The sequence below is a fragment of the Miscanthus floridulus genome, chromosome 16 (assembly GCF_019320115.1).
Source record: "Miscanthus floridulus cultivar M001 chromosome 16, ASM1932011v1, whole genome shotgun sequence".
In the NCBI taxonomy this organism is placed as follows: domain Eukaryota; kingdom Viridiplantae; phylum Streptophyta; class Magnoliopsida; order Poales; family Poaceae; genus Miscanthus; species Miscanthus floridulus.
In genome coordinates, this window is record NC_089595.1 from 3170840 (window position 1) to 3184848 (window position 14009).

Below are 14009 nucleotides of genomic sequence, written 5' to 3' on the forward strand. Positions count from 1 at the left end.
CTTGTTTATTTTCATTATTTGGATAAAAATCCCGGATGGGTAACAGATGACTATGGTAATGACGACTTTCCCGAGGATTACTAGACTTGTGGTCAACCAATTGACGTCCTTGTGATATGGAGCTTCCGCGAGAGATTTTTCTTTATACTTCCGCTATATTTATGTGAAGACTTTGTCTTATTATTCATGATGTAATAAACACTTGTGATGATACTATTTATAATTTGTCGGCTTATGTGTGTGACTGATCTCTAGGCACACATAAGATTATGCATCCCATTTTATCCTTAAAATCGGGTGTGGCAGATTGGTATAAGAGCCGTGTTGACTGTAGGACGCAAGCCTAGTTTGCAATGGTCGTCTAGCCTCTTTTGCTTTACTCATTTCATGCTTCCCATATCAATCTTGTTATTTGCTAAATTTTATGCTTCTTTTGCCTCACTCTGTTATAAAAATTATTGCTTCTATTCTGACTAAATCTAATTCTGTAGATGCCTCGTGCCAAGAAGACCACTCACATCAGCACCGGAGGCTACTACCCTCCTCGTGGCTTGTATGAGTCCATGGAGCCACGTGAGGAGGAACCCCAGGAGCAAGAAGTTGACTTGCCAGCACCTGCACCTACGCCTGAGCCATTCTAGAAAGAGCCTAAAGAAGAAGAACCCGAAGAAGAGGAGGTCGTTGTATTGTCTGATGATGATGAGGAGGAGGACGTTGTTCAAGAAGATCAGCCTACCCCTGCCATGGGATGGACTACAAAGATCTAGTACAGGCCGGGGTGTGAATCCTCTGTTTCGTACCACCGACTTATGGGGATTCTTCAGACCTACTATGCTGATTAGGACACAGCTGTGGAGTATGTCTGTGAATAACATATGCACCCTCTGGAGGACACTTATTGGAAGACTAGGGTGTGCATCTCCATCAGGGATGAAGAAAAGGAAGCATACCAGCTAGACGCGAGCTATTCCCATCATGCTCGTCGTGCCACCATGGAAGAGGCATAGAAGATGCAGCCGCTGAAGCCTGCATGGGTCTCCGTGGTCGTCATTTTGAGGATATGAAGGAGGACCAATATCAATTCCTCCCTCGCCAACACCCTGAATTGGAGTGGGCAATGATGGACCCTCAGGGCATGGATCTAACTACTCAAGTGATGGTACACTTTGGCTGTGAGTTAGTAGGGAAGGTTCGACGACTGGAAGATCAGTTAAAGGCACAGTAAGAGACTCTAAAGAGGTACCAACGAGTGACAGATGACCAAAGGGAGTGCCTCAGCCTGCCAAGGATTTATAAGAAGCTTTCCCCATAAACCTCGCCCATAGGTGTTGGAGTTCCTTTTTATGTAATAAGACGTTAGTAGCACGGGTTAAGTTGAGTCAAGCCGAGTCTAGTAGTGTGGTGTGAACTTTGGTGTGCCTAGTTGATTTATTATTATGTTTATGTGTGAGTTAGATTTTTCTAATGAGTGCTCAAACTTCGTGGGCATGTCCGCAAGTTCCATAGTTAAGAATATTAAAGTTTGAGTAAATAAATAAATAGTTGGGTTTGGTACATCTTATTCTCTCGAATCTATTTTTCGAAGCAGTCTGTCCTTATCTCAATGCCAATATAAATCTACTTAACCAAAAATTATGAAATTTTTATGGGAATAAATAGACTTAAGTATCTTTCTAATTCCTCTAGAATCACCTCTATATCTAACCTGGTTTGTGAGATATAGCTGTTTCAAGTTGAAGTGTCTACACAGTCTAGAATCTAGAACAGATTCGGTTGTGTCCCATTTTTTAGTAAACTAACGATAGAATCTAGGCATGTGGTCTGAATAAAAGTTGTAGATAATTTCTTAATGTTTCCAACCATGTAAATAAATCTTCTTTTGGATATCTGGAACTCGAGATATGAGTGTTTTACTGAGCTGCTGATGTTGGAACTCGTCCCAAAAATTTTCAGAATGTATTGTATATCTCTCACTACGTAGAATATGATTTTTAGGGGCGGCTCCAGAGGCTCTGTAGGGGCGGTTTGCCCAGCCGCCCCTACGCAAGGGTCTCTCCAAATCATGCATTTGTAGGGGCGGTTCCTAGGCCGCCCCTACAAATCGATTTGTAGGGGCGGCTGGTGTTTCCAGACGCCCCTACAAATCTATTTGTAGGGGCGGTTGGTACTGTAGCCACCCCTACAAATCGATTTGTAGGGGCGGTTGGTACTATAGCCGCCCCTACAAATCGATTTGTAGGGGCGGTCTGAGAACACCAACCACCCCTATAAATCGATTTGTAGGGGCGGCTACAGTACCAACCGCCCCTACAAATTATTTTTCCGCCAAAAAAAATTAAATTTACAATTCAAATTCGACCAGAACATATATTTTTCATGCACAACTCCATCATGACTTATCCGTGTCTGAACTTGTACATCTAGGATGGGCGTTGGTCAGGCTTGATAAGCAAATCTGAGACAAGTTTTCAGATGCTTTGCGAAGACTAAAAATGAATGTAGTCAAGTACTCAACTAGATCTAATAGCTACACATCAGAAAAAATAATACTATGAGCTCTTATTCTTCTCCAGACACACCTGCTACCCGACCACAGACAGCTCTATCGACATTATAGATTTGAAACGCCTTGGAAACTTCCTTCTCATTCTCAATCGCATCAGCTATCTGCAAATTAGAAATGTGAGAAATGTAACATTACAGATAGTATAGAAGTTTCAGTATGTGATACATCTGTGGATACAGTTCAGAGACTTGCTACAAGATAAAAACATGCAACTCTAGTATGGCAGGCTTCAACATCATATTATTTCTGAACAAGTCATGTGGAAGAAATAAGTTCTAGGTTTCCCTTTAGAAGAGTACAAGTCATGGGAAACAAGAAAAGGATGAACATGAGACTGTAGTACTGTAATTTTAGTCGGACAAACCTTATCAGTTTCCCCAAGCTTTTTACATATCCTTGCCTTTTGATCATCTTGAATATCATCCGCGCTAACAATCACATCTAGAAACTGCACAAGTACTTCAGTTAGCAGCAGTGACAGATGAAATCAACAGGAATAGTAATTAACTGGAGTATGGCATCTAGAAACAAAATAAACAGATGACCTGTGCCATCAGCTGTGAGACTGGATATCCATCTGCTATAATAACATCATCTGATTCATCACGAATAAGGCTAATTTAAATACCTGAGCATCAAGATTAAGACCTTCTTCATTGCATATATGCATAATGCGGCTGCTCATCACTTCTTCTGAAAGAGGCTTGAACCTAAACTTGGCACATCTTGATGCAAGTGGTTCTATTATCCTGTAACATTAACAATCATGAATCACAAAAATTCAATATTTGTACCATAGAAAAATAATAAGATCACGTTGACAAAATACCTGCTGATATAGTTGCATATAAAAAAGAATCTGGTCACTTTGGAGTAAGTCTCCATGGTACGCCTCAAAGCATTCTACAGATGGATATAAAATATCAACTTAACATATGTATTAGGTCTGAAGCATTTATTACATATAGAAGAATGATGTGTGACAATATACCTGGGCATCTTCTGTCATTGAATCTGCTTCATCAAGTATAATAATCTTGTAAGGTGGGCAGGGATAACCACTGAAGTCCATCACAACAAGAAAACTTGTAAGGAATACAAAAATCGGATGGAATTGAAAAGCTTTCTAATTTTGATGAGCTTACGCTTTCCGTGCAGTACCAACAGCAACAGCAGCAAAGTCCTTGATTTTCGTCCTCACCACATTAATTCCACGATCATCACTAGCATTGAGCTCCAAAACTCTCGACTTATACAGCTCTGGACTGAAACATCCAAAGAGGAGAAGAAAACTGAGTCCCCAAACCAACTGAGAGCAATGTTGTGTTTTTTTTTCAAAACAAGACAGTTTCTAATGTCATTTCCACACTTACAAGATTTATAGGGGCGGTCATTTCCACACTTACAAGGAGAAAATGATAATTACCACTGTAATCTAGAATTTACCAATGCATTGAACACTCACCTTTCAGGTGAAATAGACCCTCCAAACAAGCTGCAGTAACTGTATAACCCTCCAGATTTAGATGACCTAGCTTGTGTAGACCTGAATTGAATGACCCAACAACTAGAGCACTAGCAGAAGTAAACAAGACAATGTGCTACCATAGATAACTTATGAGCACCATAAGGCAGTGGATGAAACATAACTACTTATTTTACTAGCAATCCAACCATGTAACAATAACAGCAGAAGTAAGATATGAAACTGAAATTAACGCAACCAACCTAAAATACTGAAATATGGTACGATTTACAAGCAAACCGATCACACTTTCCAGTTAAGAACCAGATTATATTGAATAAATCGCTGATGGGATAAGCCAGAGAGCACCAAATACCTTGGACAACATTATAACAAGGAAGCTGTTCTCAGCAACTCCGTTGCCTTCCAAAGTGGTCTCATCCTTGAGAATTTTCCCTTGGTATATGAGCATTTGCTGGTCTGCCAGGTAGGTACTCTGACCCTGAGTGGTCTCGATGATCCTCTTCACCTCAGCAACCTGAAAATACAAGCAGTGAGTAGGCTGCACGACTAGAGACTGTGCGGTCTGTTTGGGAGTCCTATACTTTGAGTTCAGCTAAGCTATTTGTCTAAAATGTTGTCAGGTAATTGCTTTGACATTCTGTTTCTGATTGTAATACTAATGGACCATGGCCCCCCTAGAACTCTAAAAAAACTAGAAAATGCATGTGAATGTGAATCTAAAAAGAATGTACTCTTAGTTCTCCTTTCGCGCCCAGATTTTTTTTGCAGAATGGTGTGTAATCAATTCAAGGGCAACTGCAGTACACAAATTCCAGGACCAGAATACAACTTGATGGTATATTAGAGTTAAGTAGCATACTAGCAATATAACTACAGCCACTATAGGAAGTACAAGAAAACGTGCACTCTATTATTTTCCATGTGCACTCAATTAATACGACAGTGCTTATTCAAGGAATGAGATCATGTGACAGGCTTAATAGGCAATATTGATATGAATTCCTGAGAGTCCTGGGAACAGTTGGAGTATCAAGATTCTGAATTGCCCTAGATTTATTTTATTTCTTTTCGAAGCTTAACTGATTGGTATGATGTTTTTTTCCCAAGCAATTGGAGTATGTCATTTCTTCTTGTAAGTCTACATATAGGATGGTACCAGGTACAGACCCCTGATGCTTAGATCTAGACCATAATACCAAAGCTATGCACACGAACAAGAGTAGATTCCCAGTTCCCACTTGGTGTAATTTGGAAACCAGTGTCACTCAATCCGAGTACCGACGATGAGTGGACAGTGCAAGGATTCAGAGCAAAGATGTTAACGCGCACCTATACACAGTTCCTGGCTCACCAAAAAATTGCAACACCGAGGCGCTCGGCGCGCCAATAGGTATAGGACCATTCCCGTGATCCCGACTAAGAATCCAAATCTCACGCACGGAACTACGAACTCGCCGGACGCCCGGACCTTGCTTGGAGGCAATGCCTGCTCGAAATCTAATCCCAAGATCTGAACTCATAACGAAGTTTCTGATTCTACACGTATGACTACCATCCCAGTACGTAGATCTAAACTTCACAGCACGCGGCAGGGGCCTCCGCGAGATCTAGAGTGGTCCATGGCCCAGACGGAGGGAGGCAGGGGACGTGAATAGAGTACCTTGCGCTTGATCTCGTGGATGGAGTTCCTGGCGTCCTCGACGTCGGGCACGAAGGACGCCGGCACGCGACCCAGGTCGCGCGATACGGCTATGGCGTAGGTACCGATGCAGGCAGCGGTGAGCGCGGTGAAGACCGCGGCGTTGGATCTAACAGCACCGACAGCCAAACCAGCGGAGCCCGGGGCTGACGATGGCCGAAACCTGGGGCGGTGGATGAAGAAGTGGGGGAGGGATGCGGCAAGGAGCGGGCGAGGGGGGCGCTGCTGCGCCGCGCGGGCGGGCGAGGAGCCGCGGCCATCCGAGCGAGGGCGAGAGAGAGAGAGGGAGGGGAATGGAAGACTCGAGACGGAGAGAGAGAGGAGGAGGGCTGCAGATATTTTTGGGTGGGTGACTTATTCACTATACATGGGGCGTTTGTAGGGGCGGCTCAATCACCAGCCGCCTCTACAAATAGAAACACCGGGGGCGGCTGGTGAGTGAGCCGTCCCTACAAATCAGACCCATTTGTAGGGGCAGCTCGTATCACCAGCTGCCCCTACTGTTCCATTTGTAGGGACGGTTGGTCTCTGGCCTCCCGAGCACGCCACTATAGGGGCGGCTCCATCACCAGCCGCCCCTACAAAAAATTCATGCCGTTGCTATAAACCTTTTTTCACGTAGTGTCTATAAGTGTATATAACATGGAAATCTCTAAATTTTGAGTATTTGTGTTGGATGTCAGATGTCTGGAAGAGGAAGAGGCCGAGGTCATGGAGGTGTTCCCCCACATACACCACCACCACTGCCACCTACTATTGAGCAGCTTCTGATAGAGCAGACCCAGCTTATGCAAGCTTTGGTGCAGAATCAGAAGAATCAACAAATTGGTGGAGCACCGCCTGACAAGCGTGGTGAATTCTTGAAGGGCCACCCCCTAGTGTTTTCTGATGCCACTGATCCACTGGAAGCAGATGATTGGCTTCATGCAGTTGAAAAGCAGCTCAACATAGCATAGTGCGACGACCAGCAGAAGGTGTTGTACGCGTCAGGACAACTTCAGGGACAGGCCACTGGGAGTAATACTTGTCCACGCACCAACCCTCGGCAAGGCTTCCAGTAGAGGTACTAGGGACCACCCAATCAATGGAATCATGGTCAGTACCCTCAGCGCAACCCGAACCAGCAGCGTCCACTGTACCAGTAGCAGAATGGCAATCAACGTCCCCAGCAGCAGAGTGGCCAGCAGACACAATGCCAGGGAATGCCTAACAACACTCCCATGAAGACCAGTGCACCTAGCACCCCGAACGTATGCTATCATTGTGGAGAAGTTGGGCATTATGCTAACCATTGTCCTAGGAAGCAGAATCAGCTAACACCCCAGGGTCAGCATAGTAATCGGAAGGGAACACCTTAGAAGCCAGCACCCAACACGGGAAAGGTGAATCATGTGTCTATAGAGACGGCGCTTGTGGAACCAGAAGTCATGCTCAGTACATTTGATGTCAATTCCACTCCTACCACTGTTCTTTTTAATTTTGGAGCTTCGCATTCTTTCATATCACAAGCATTTGTCAGAATGCATAGCATACCCTTATGTGCCATGCAAAATCCCATATTAGGAAACTCACTAGGAGGTAGTATGCAAGCTTCTTCTCATTGTCTTCCAACTAGTCTAACTTTAAGGGGGGTAGAGTTCAAAGTGAGCCCCATTGTGTTGAGAACATCTGGGTATGGATTGGATGAAGCAAAACCGGATAGTAATTCAGTGTCAGGAGAAGGTAGTTGTTGTGACCGTACCGAATGGGGATAGAATCAGTGTTGATGTTGTAGTACAAGCACAACCGACAGCCACAGTGAACCAGCTTGATGATTACGTCAATAAGGAGGACCCAATAGTGGATGAGTTTCTGGATGTGTTCCCCGATGACTTGCTAGGTATGCCACCTAACCAAAACATTGAGTTTATTATTGAATTATTACCAGGAACTACACCTATAGCTAAGTGTCCATATAGAATGGGGGTTAATGAACTAGAGGAACTTAAGAAACAAATAAAGGAATTACAGGAGAGATGTTTCATTCGTTCTAGTTCGTCACCTTGGGGAGCACCGATTATATTTGTTGACAAGAAGGATGGTACCCAGAGAATGTGTTGATTATCGGTCACTAAATGAAGTTACTATCAAGAAAAAATACCCGCTACCTAGAATTGATGACTTGTTTGATCAGTTGAGAGGTGCTTGTGTTTTCTCTAAGATTGATCTTTATTCTAGTTATCATCCGTTGAAGATTCATGCAACTGATGTACCCAAGACAGCTTTTACTACGAGGTATGGTTTGTATGAGTACACCGTTATGTCCTTTGGTTTGACCAATGCACCTGCATACTTTATGTACTTGATGAATAAGGTGTTCATGGAGTTTTTGGTGGTATTTATCGATGATATATTGGTATTCTCCAAAACAGAAGAAGAGCACGCTAAACATCTAAGGTTGGTCTTGCAAAAGCTCAGAGAACACAAGTTGTATGCTCAGTGAAGCAAGTGTGAGTTTTGGTTAAAGGAAGTTTCTTTCCTAGGCCATGTTGTCTCTAATGGTGGAATAGCAGTAGATCCAAGCAAGATGAGAGATGTGTTGAATTGGAAACCACCAACCGATGTGGGAGAGATTTGAAGTTTCTTGGGATTGGCTGGATACTACAGAAGGTTCATAGAAGGGTTTTCTAAACTTGCCAAGCCTATGACAGTTCTATTGGAGAAGAATGCTAAGTTTGTGTGGTCCGAGAAGTGCCAGGCTAACTTTGAGGAATTGAAGAAAAGATTGACTATAGCCCCAGTGTTGGTTTTGCCATATTTGAGCAAGAACTTTTCAATCTATTGTGATGCATCTCGTCAAGGTCTCGGATGTGTTCTTATGCAAGAAGGAAGAGTAGTGGCCTATGCATCCCGACAGTTGAGAAAGCATGAGCTGAATTATCCTACTCAGGATTTGGAGTTAGCAGCAGTGGTTCATGCTCTAAAAATATAGAGGCACTATCTTATCGGACATAAGAGTGATATCTATACTAATTACAAGAGTCTGAAATACATTTTAACTCAGACAGATCTAAATATGAGATAGCGTCGATGGTTGGAGTTGATTAAGGATTACGATCTAGAAGTACACTATCATCCTAGAAAGGCGAACGTTGTGGCCGATGCTCTTAGCAGGAAGAGTTACGCCAATGAGGTGCAAGTGATGCCTATGGCAAGTGAGTTGTGTGCTGAACTTAAGCAACTAAACTTGGGTTTTGTCACTAATGCAGTAGAGTTAGTGTTAGAGCCTACATTAGAGCTAGAGATACGCAAGGGTCAGTTACAGGATAAGTGGTTAAAGGAGATAGCGAAGAACATAGTGATTGGTAAGGCACCAGGTTTCTGTATAGATGATAATGGAACTCTGTGGTTTGGGAAAAGACTATGTGTGCCTAAGAATAAGGCTATACGAGATGCAATTCTTCATGAGGCACATGAGTCTGCTTACTCTATTCATCCCGAGAGTACTAAGATGTATTTGGATCTGAAAGAGAAGTATTGGTGGTATGGACTTAAGAGGGATGTGGCTGAATATGTTGCTTTATGTGATACATGTTAGAGAGTTAAAGTGAAACATCAAAGACCTATAGGATTATTACAACCAATAAAGATACCTGAGTGGAAGTGGGAAGAAGTTGGTATGGATTTTATTGTTGGGTTACCACGCACTTAGAAAGGTTATGATTCAATATGGGTGATAGTGGATCGGTTAACTAAGGTTGCTCACTTTATACCGGTCAAGACTCATTATAAAGGGCTGAAGTTGGCCCAATTATATATAGAGAGGATAGTGTGTTTACATGGAGTTCCCAAGAAAATTGTGTCTGATCGGGGTACTCAATTTACATCTCATTTTTTGCAACAAGTACATAGTTCATTAGGAACGAAGTTGAATTTTAGTACAACATATCATTCTCAGACAGATGGACAAACTGAGATAACTAATTAGATTTTAGAGGACATGTTGAGAGCTTGTGCGTTGTAGTATGGTACAAGTTGGGACAAAAGTTTTCCTTATGCAGAGTTCTCATATAACAACAGTTATCAGAAGAGTCTCAATATGGCACCTTTCGAAGCTTTGTATGGACAAAAGTGTAGAACCCCGTTGTTTTAGAATCAAACGGGAGAAACTCAAGTGTTCGGACTGGATGTTTTAAGAGACGCATAAGATCAAGTAAGGATGATTAGGGATAACTTCAGAGTGGCACAGTCTCGACAGAAGAGTTATGTCGACACTAGGAGAAGAGAATTGGTTTTTGAAATAGGGGACTATGTTTACCTGAATGTGTCACCTATGAGAAGTGTGAGAAGGTTTAAGGTGAAAGGAAATTTAGCACCAAGGTATATTGGGCCTTTCAAGATTTTAGAGAGACGTGGAGAAGTAGCTTATCAGTTAGAATTGCCTGAGAGTTTGTCAGGTGTACATGATGTGTTCTATGTGTCTCAATTAAAGAAGTGTTTGCGTGTACCAGAGGAGCAGATACCATTAGAGGAGCTTATAGTTAAGGAAGATCTCACCTATGAGGAATTTCTGGTAAGGGTTTTGGAGACGGCAGAAAGGGTTACAAGGAGCCGAGTTATAAAGATGTGTAAGGTTCAGTGGAATCGGTATACAGAAGATGAGACTACTTGGGAAAGAGAAGAGGATTTGAGGAAAACATACCCACATCTTTTTGAGTAAGCTTCGTCAAAATCTCGAGGACAAGATTCATTTTAAGAGGGGGTAGAATTGTAACACCCTAAAATTTGCAAGCTTTTAAAATAGCTTAAAATGATTTATTTATGCATTTCGTGAGCATGCAAACTTAGAAAAATAATAAATTTGTTAAAATTAAAACCAAATATAAGGTCTACATACATGCTTGTGCATTCATGCTAATGCATATTTATTTTGTGATGCTTGGGTTTGATCAAAATTTGCAAAAGAATTTGAATTTGGTTGGAATTTGGATTTGAAAACGAAATTGAAAAAAGAAGAAGATTTCTTCCTCCTCCCTTTCTTTTGGGCCCGCTCGGTCTTTCCTTCCGTAGCCTAGTTCCTTTCCTCACGGCCCATCCCGCTGGCCGGCCCAGCAGCTGCGCCCGCGCCGTTCCTCTCTCCCGCGCCCTGTGCCTCTGTCAGCCGGGTCCTGCCTGTCAGTCGCCTTCCCCACCTCTAGCTCGTTTCCGCGCCAGACTCCCCCGCCATCGGAAGTCCGCCGCCACCACGCCTCATCCTTGCCATGTGCCCCAAGCCGCTCCCGGCCATAAATATCATATGCCCGCATCGTGCCGCTCCCATCCCAAGCTTCGGAGTTGCAGCTGCCTCACCGAGATGCCGCGCCACGCCAAGCCCTAGCATCGCCGCCATCACCACAGCTATTTTGAGCCATCCGCCATCTTTGTTTGTTCCTCGCTGCTGTAAACTGTCATGGTAAGTTCACTTTCCTTTCCTCTTGCTTCCTGTGCTTTCCATGCGACCGATGATGCCTGGAACGTCGAGAACGACGAACGCCGGCGAGGTCCCCTGTTTTTCCGGTGACAGCACCGCCGCGCGCCTCTGTTTCCCCTCCCGATCTATTCTGAACCGTCCGTCATGATCCGACGGCTTAGATCAGTTAATACCACTTTGGCCGTCTGTTTTGCAAAAGAGACCCTGAAGTTTTCTAGTATAGAACCCGTCATCCCTATACTTTTGCTATAGAGACCCCTAGTTTCTAGAATGTTCCATCCGCTGTCCTAGCCCAAATTCAAAATCTGATTTTATTTATTTTAAATCAAAATTGAGTTATGTTCATTTACAAAAATACCACTGATCTTGTTTTAGCCATAAAATCTTCGTTTTAACTCCGATTTGGTCCGTTCAAGTTGTGTTGGATTCGTAATTGCCTAATCTACATGTTTATCCTACTGTTAGACATGTTTTCAACTTTTAAAATTCGAGGTTAGATTTAATCTATTATTTTAATGAAGGAAATCTTGTTTACACTACAAGAAATTTGAGGATCTATGACAATTTTTTTGTGACGATGAGTCAATTCGTCAATAAGTCATTTTGTTTTATGACGACTTTCAGGAGGAGAATAACTTTCTGACGAAAATTTTGTGTTCGTCATTAAGACGCAATAAAAATCGTCATAACCAAGAGAAGTAGTTTGTTTATGATGATCTATGTTCCGTCATAACATGCTACCTTGAAGTTGTCATAAATTATTGATAATATTAGTTTGTAATTTTATTTACCTATAAATTAGATATTTGGTCCCATTATCATTTGTATTTTAATGGGCTCTGGCTATTTTCGAAAAACAAAAAAATCATCTTCATCTCACGTCATATAAAAAAGCTCTATATGTAAAGTTATTTTTGGAAAATAGAACAAAAAAATCATCTTCCTCTTAGGTCATATAAAAAAGATATAATTTTCATAAGGTAGAGCTGAAAGCTCTAGAAAATAAAATAAAACAAGACAGTGACAAGATTTGAATCAAGATATCAGCATGTAATTATTTTCTATACAAGTTATTGTATATATCTATTTTCTACCAGGTTTGAAGATTGCCTAAGCCAATAGGTAGGCTGGTGTCCACGTGGGGGCAGCAGAGTAGGCCTGCGCACACAAATTGACCCCAGTAGGCCTGCGCACCTCACACCTAACCACCAATAGCTTTGACCACCAGACAAGACATGTGTTTATGTCTATGCTAGTGTTTTATTTTATTTATTCCTGAACCTAAATTAGATGAACAATAAAACATCCCGCACCCGAATCCCAAGAGGAGATGGGCCTCTTAAACAGCCGGGCCGCGCCGTATTTTTTTAAAAAAAAACACGCTGTGTGCTCATGAGCGATCGAACCTTGGCTAAAGCCATCAACAAGGCCACGCATTACTACTAACCTAGAAAAGGAATTCGATAATTTATTGTATAATAATACTATATTTATAGGATTCTCTCTCGGCAACCAAAACCACAGCTTTGTGATTCCATGAATGTTTTATGGCGTCATTAGCCATCCTTTGCTTATAAAAAAATAAAAAGACATGAGAAGAAAAATCTTTTATAAAAACACATCGATCCGTGACCAGAGATCGATCCACCCTGATAGAAGCCTGGGACAGTGTAGAAATGATCAAAACAAAAGTTATACATCTCTCATATTTTAAAATTCGAATTTTGAATTGTTCAAACAAGTCAGATGGGAAATAACTAAAATAAAAAATATACGTCTCGATGAGTTCTACAACTTTTTTATTTATGACTTTTTCATTTGAAACTATTTATTATCCCAACTCATTTGAAGATATACTACACATTATTCACAAATAGATACATCTTACATATAGTTAAATGACTAAGTGAGAGATGTTTCTATTTGTGAAGAATGTATAGTCCCACTTTATTGAAATCGCTTAAATTTTTTATACAATGCTTAAAAATCTATAAACTTGCGTGATAACATGACTTTGATGTATAATTATTGCATAAAAAATTTCAATCGATTTTAACAAAACAATACTACACATTTGTTCACAAATGGATACATCGCAAAATAGATATATGACTAAGTCAGAGATGTTTTTATTTGTGAAGGATGTATAGTCCCACTTTATTGAAATTGCTTGAAATTTTTATGGAATGCTTTTTGACTGAAAATATGTTGGTGTGTCAATTTTTAGAATTATCTGACCAAATTTATTTATTATTGTAATTATTTGTTGAATTACCATAAAATGAATGTAGTAATGTCTAAAATTGGTCAGAAAAATCTACAAACTTGCATGCCAATATATTTTTGGTGTCTAATCATCGCATAAAAGTTTCACGTAATTTTAACAAAGCGCTACTGTACGTTGTTCACAAATGTAACATCTCTCACATTTGAATGATGTTCACAAATGTAACATCCCTCTTCAAATGTTATATGGCTAAGTGAGAGATGTGTAATGAATGATGTATAGTCCTACTTTTGAATTGTTCAAACAATATTGGATGAAGATATGACCAAAAGAAAAGTTGTAGACCTCGATTAGTTCTACAACTTTTTTTGTTGATGACTTTTTCATTTGAAATCATTTACTATCCTAGAATTCTATTCAAAATTCTCTTATTTTGTAATTTAAATTTTGAATTGTTCATACAAAGTCGGATGGAAAAATAACCAATACAAAAGTTGTAAATCTGGATGAATTTTATAACTTCGTTGTTGGTGACCTTTTTGTTTGAAATCATTTGCTATACCTAAATATTTTTAATTC

The 14009-nt window shown here is 41.1% G+C and overlaps 1 protein-coding gene and 1 pseudogene across 3 annotated transcripts; one reads left to right on the top strand and one right to left on the bottom strand.

The window, feature by feature from the left end:
* LOC136513299 (uncharacterized) overlaps positions 1–14009 on the top strand; it is a 218825-nt pseudogene that overhangs the window by 161461 nt on the left and 43355 nt on the right.
* LOC136512187 (replication factor C subunit 2-like) lies at positions 2347–6072 on the bottom strand. Of its 3 annotated transcripts, XM_066506168.1 has the most exons (9): positions 5716–6072; positions 4408–4569; positions 4032–4112; positions 3712–3831; positions 3558–3627; positions 3396–3469; positions 3195–3315; positions 2931–3014; positions 2347–2667 (listed from the first exon to the last, which is right to left on the bottom strand). In XM_066506168.1, the coding sequence occupies exons 5-9, from the start codon at positions 3573–3575 to the stop codon at positions 2560–2562; spliced, it is 405 nt and encodes a 134-aa protein (XP_066362265.1). In that variant the 5' UTR covers positions 3576–3627; positions 3712–3831; positions 4032–4112; positions 4408–4569; positions 5716–6072; the 3' UTR covers positions 2347–2559. The 3 variants fall into 3 exon arrangements, with proteins under 3 accessions (XP_066362265.1, XP_066362266.1, XP_066362264.1); XM_066506169.1 differs by lacking the exon at positions 4032–4112; XM_066506167.1 differs by having other exon boundaries at positions 3712–4112.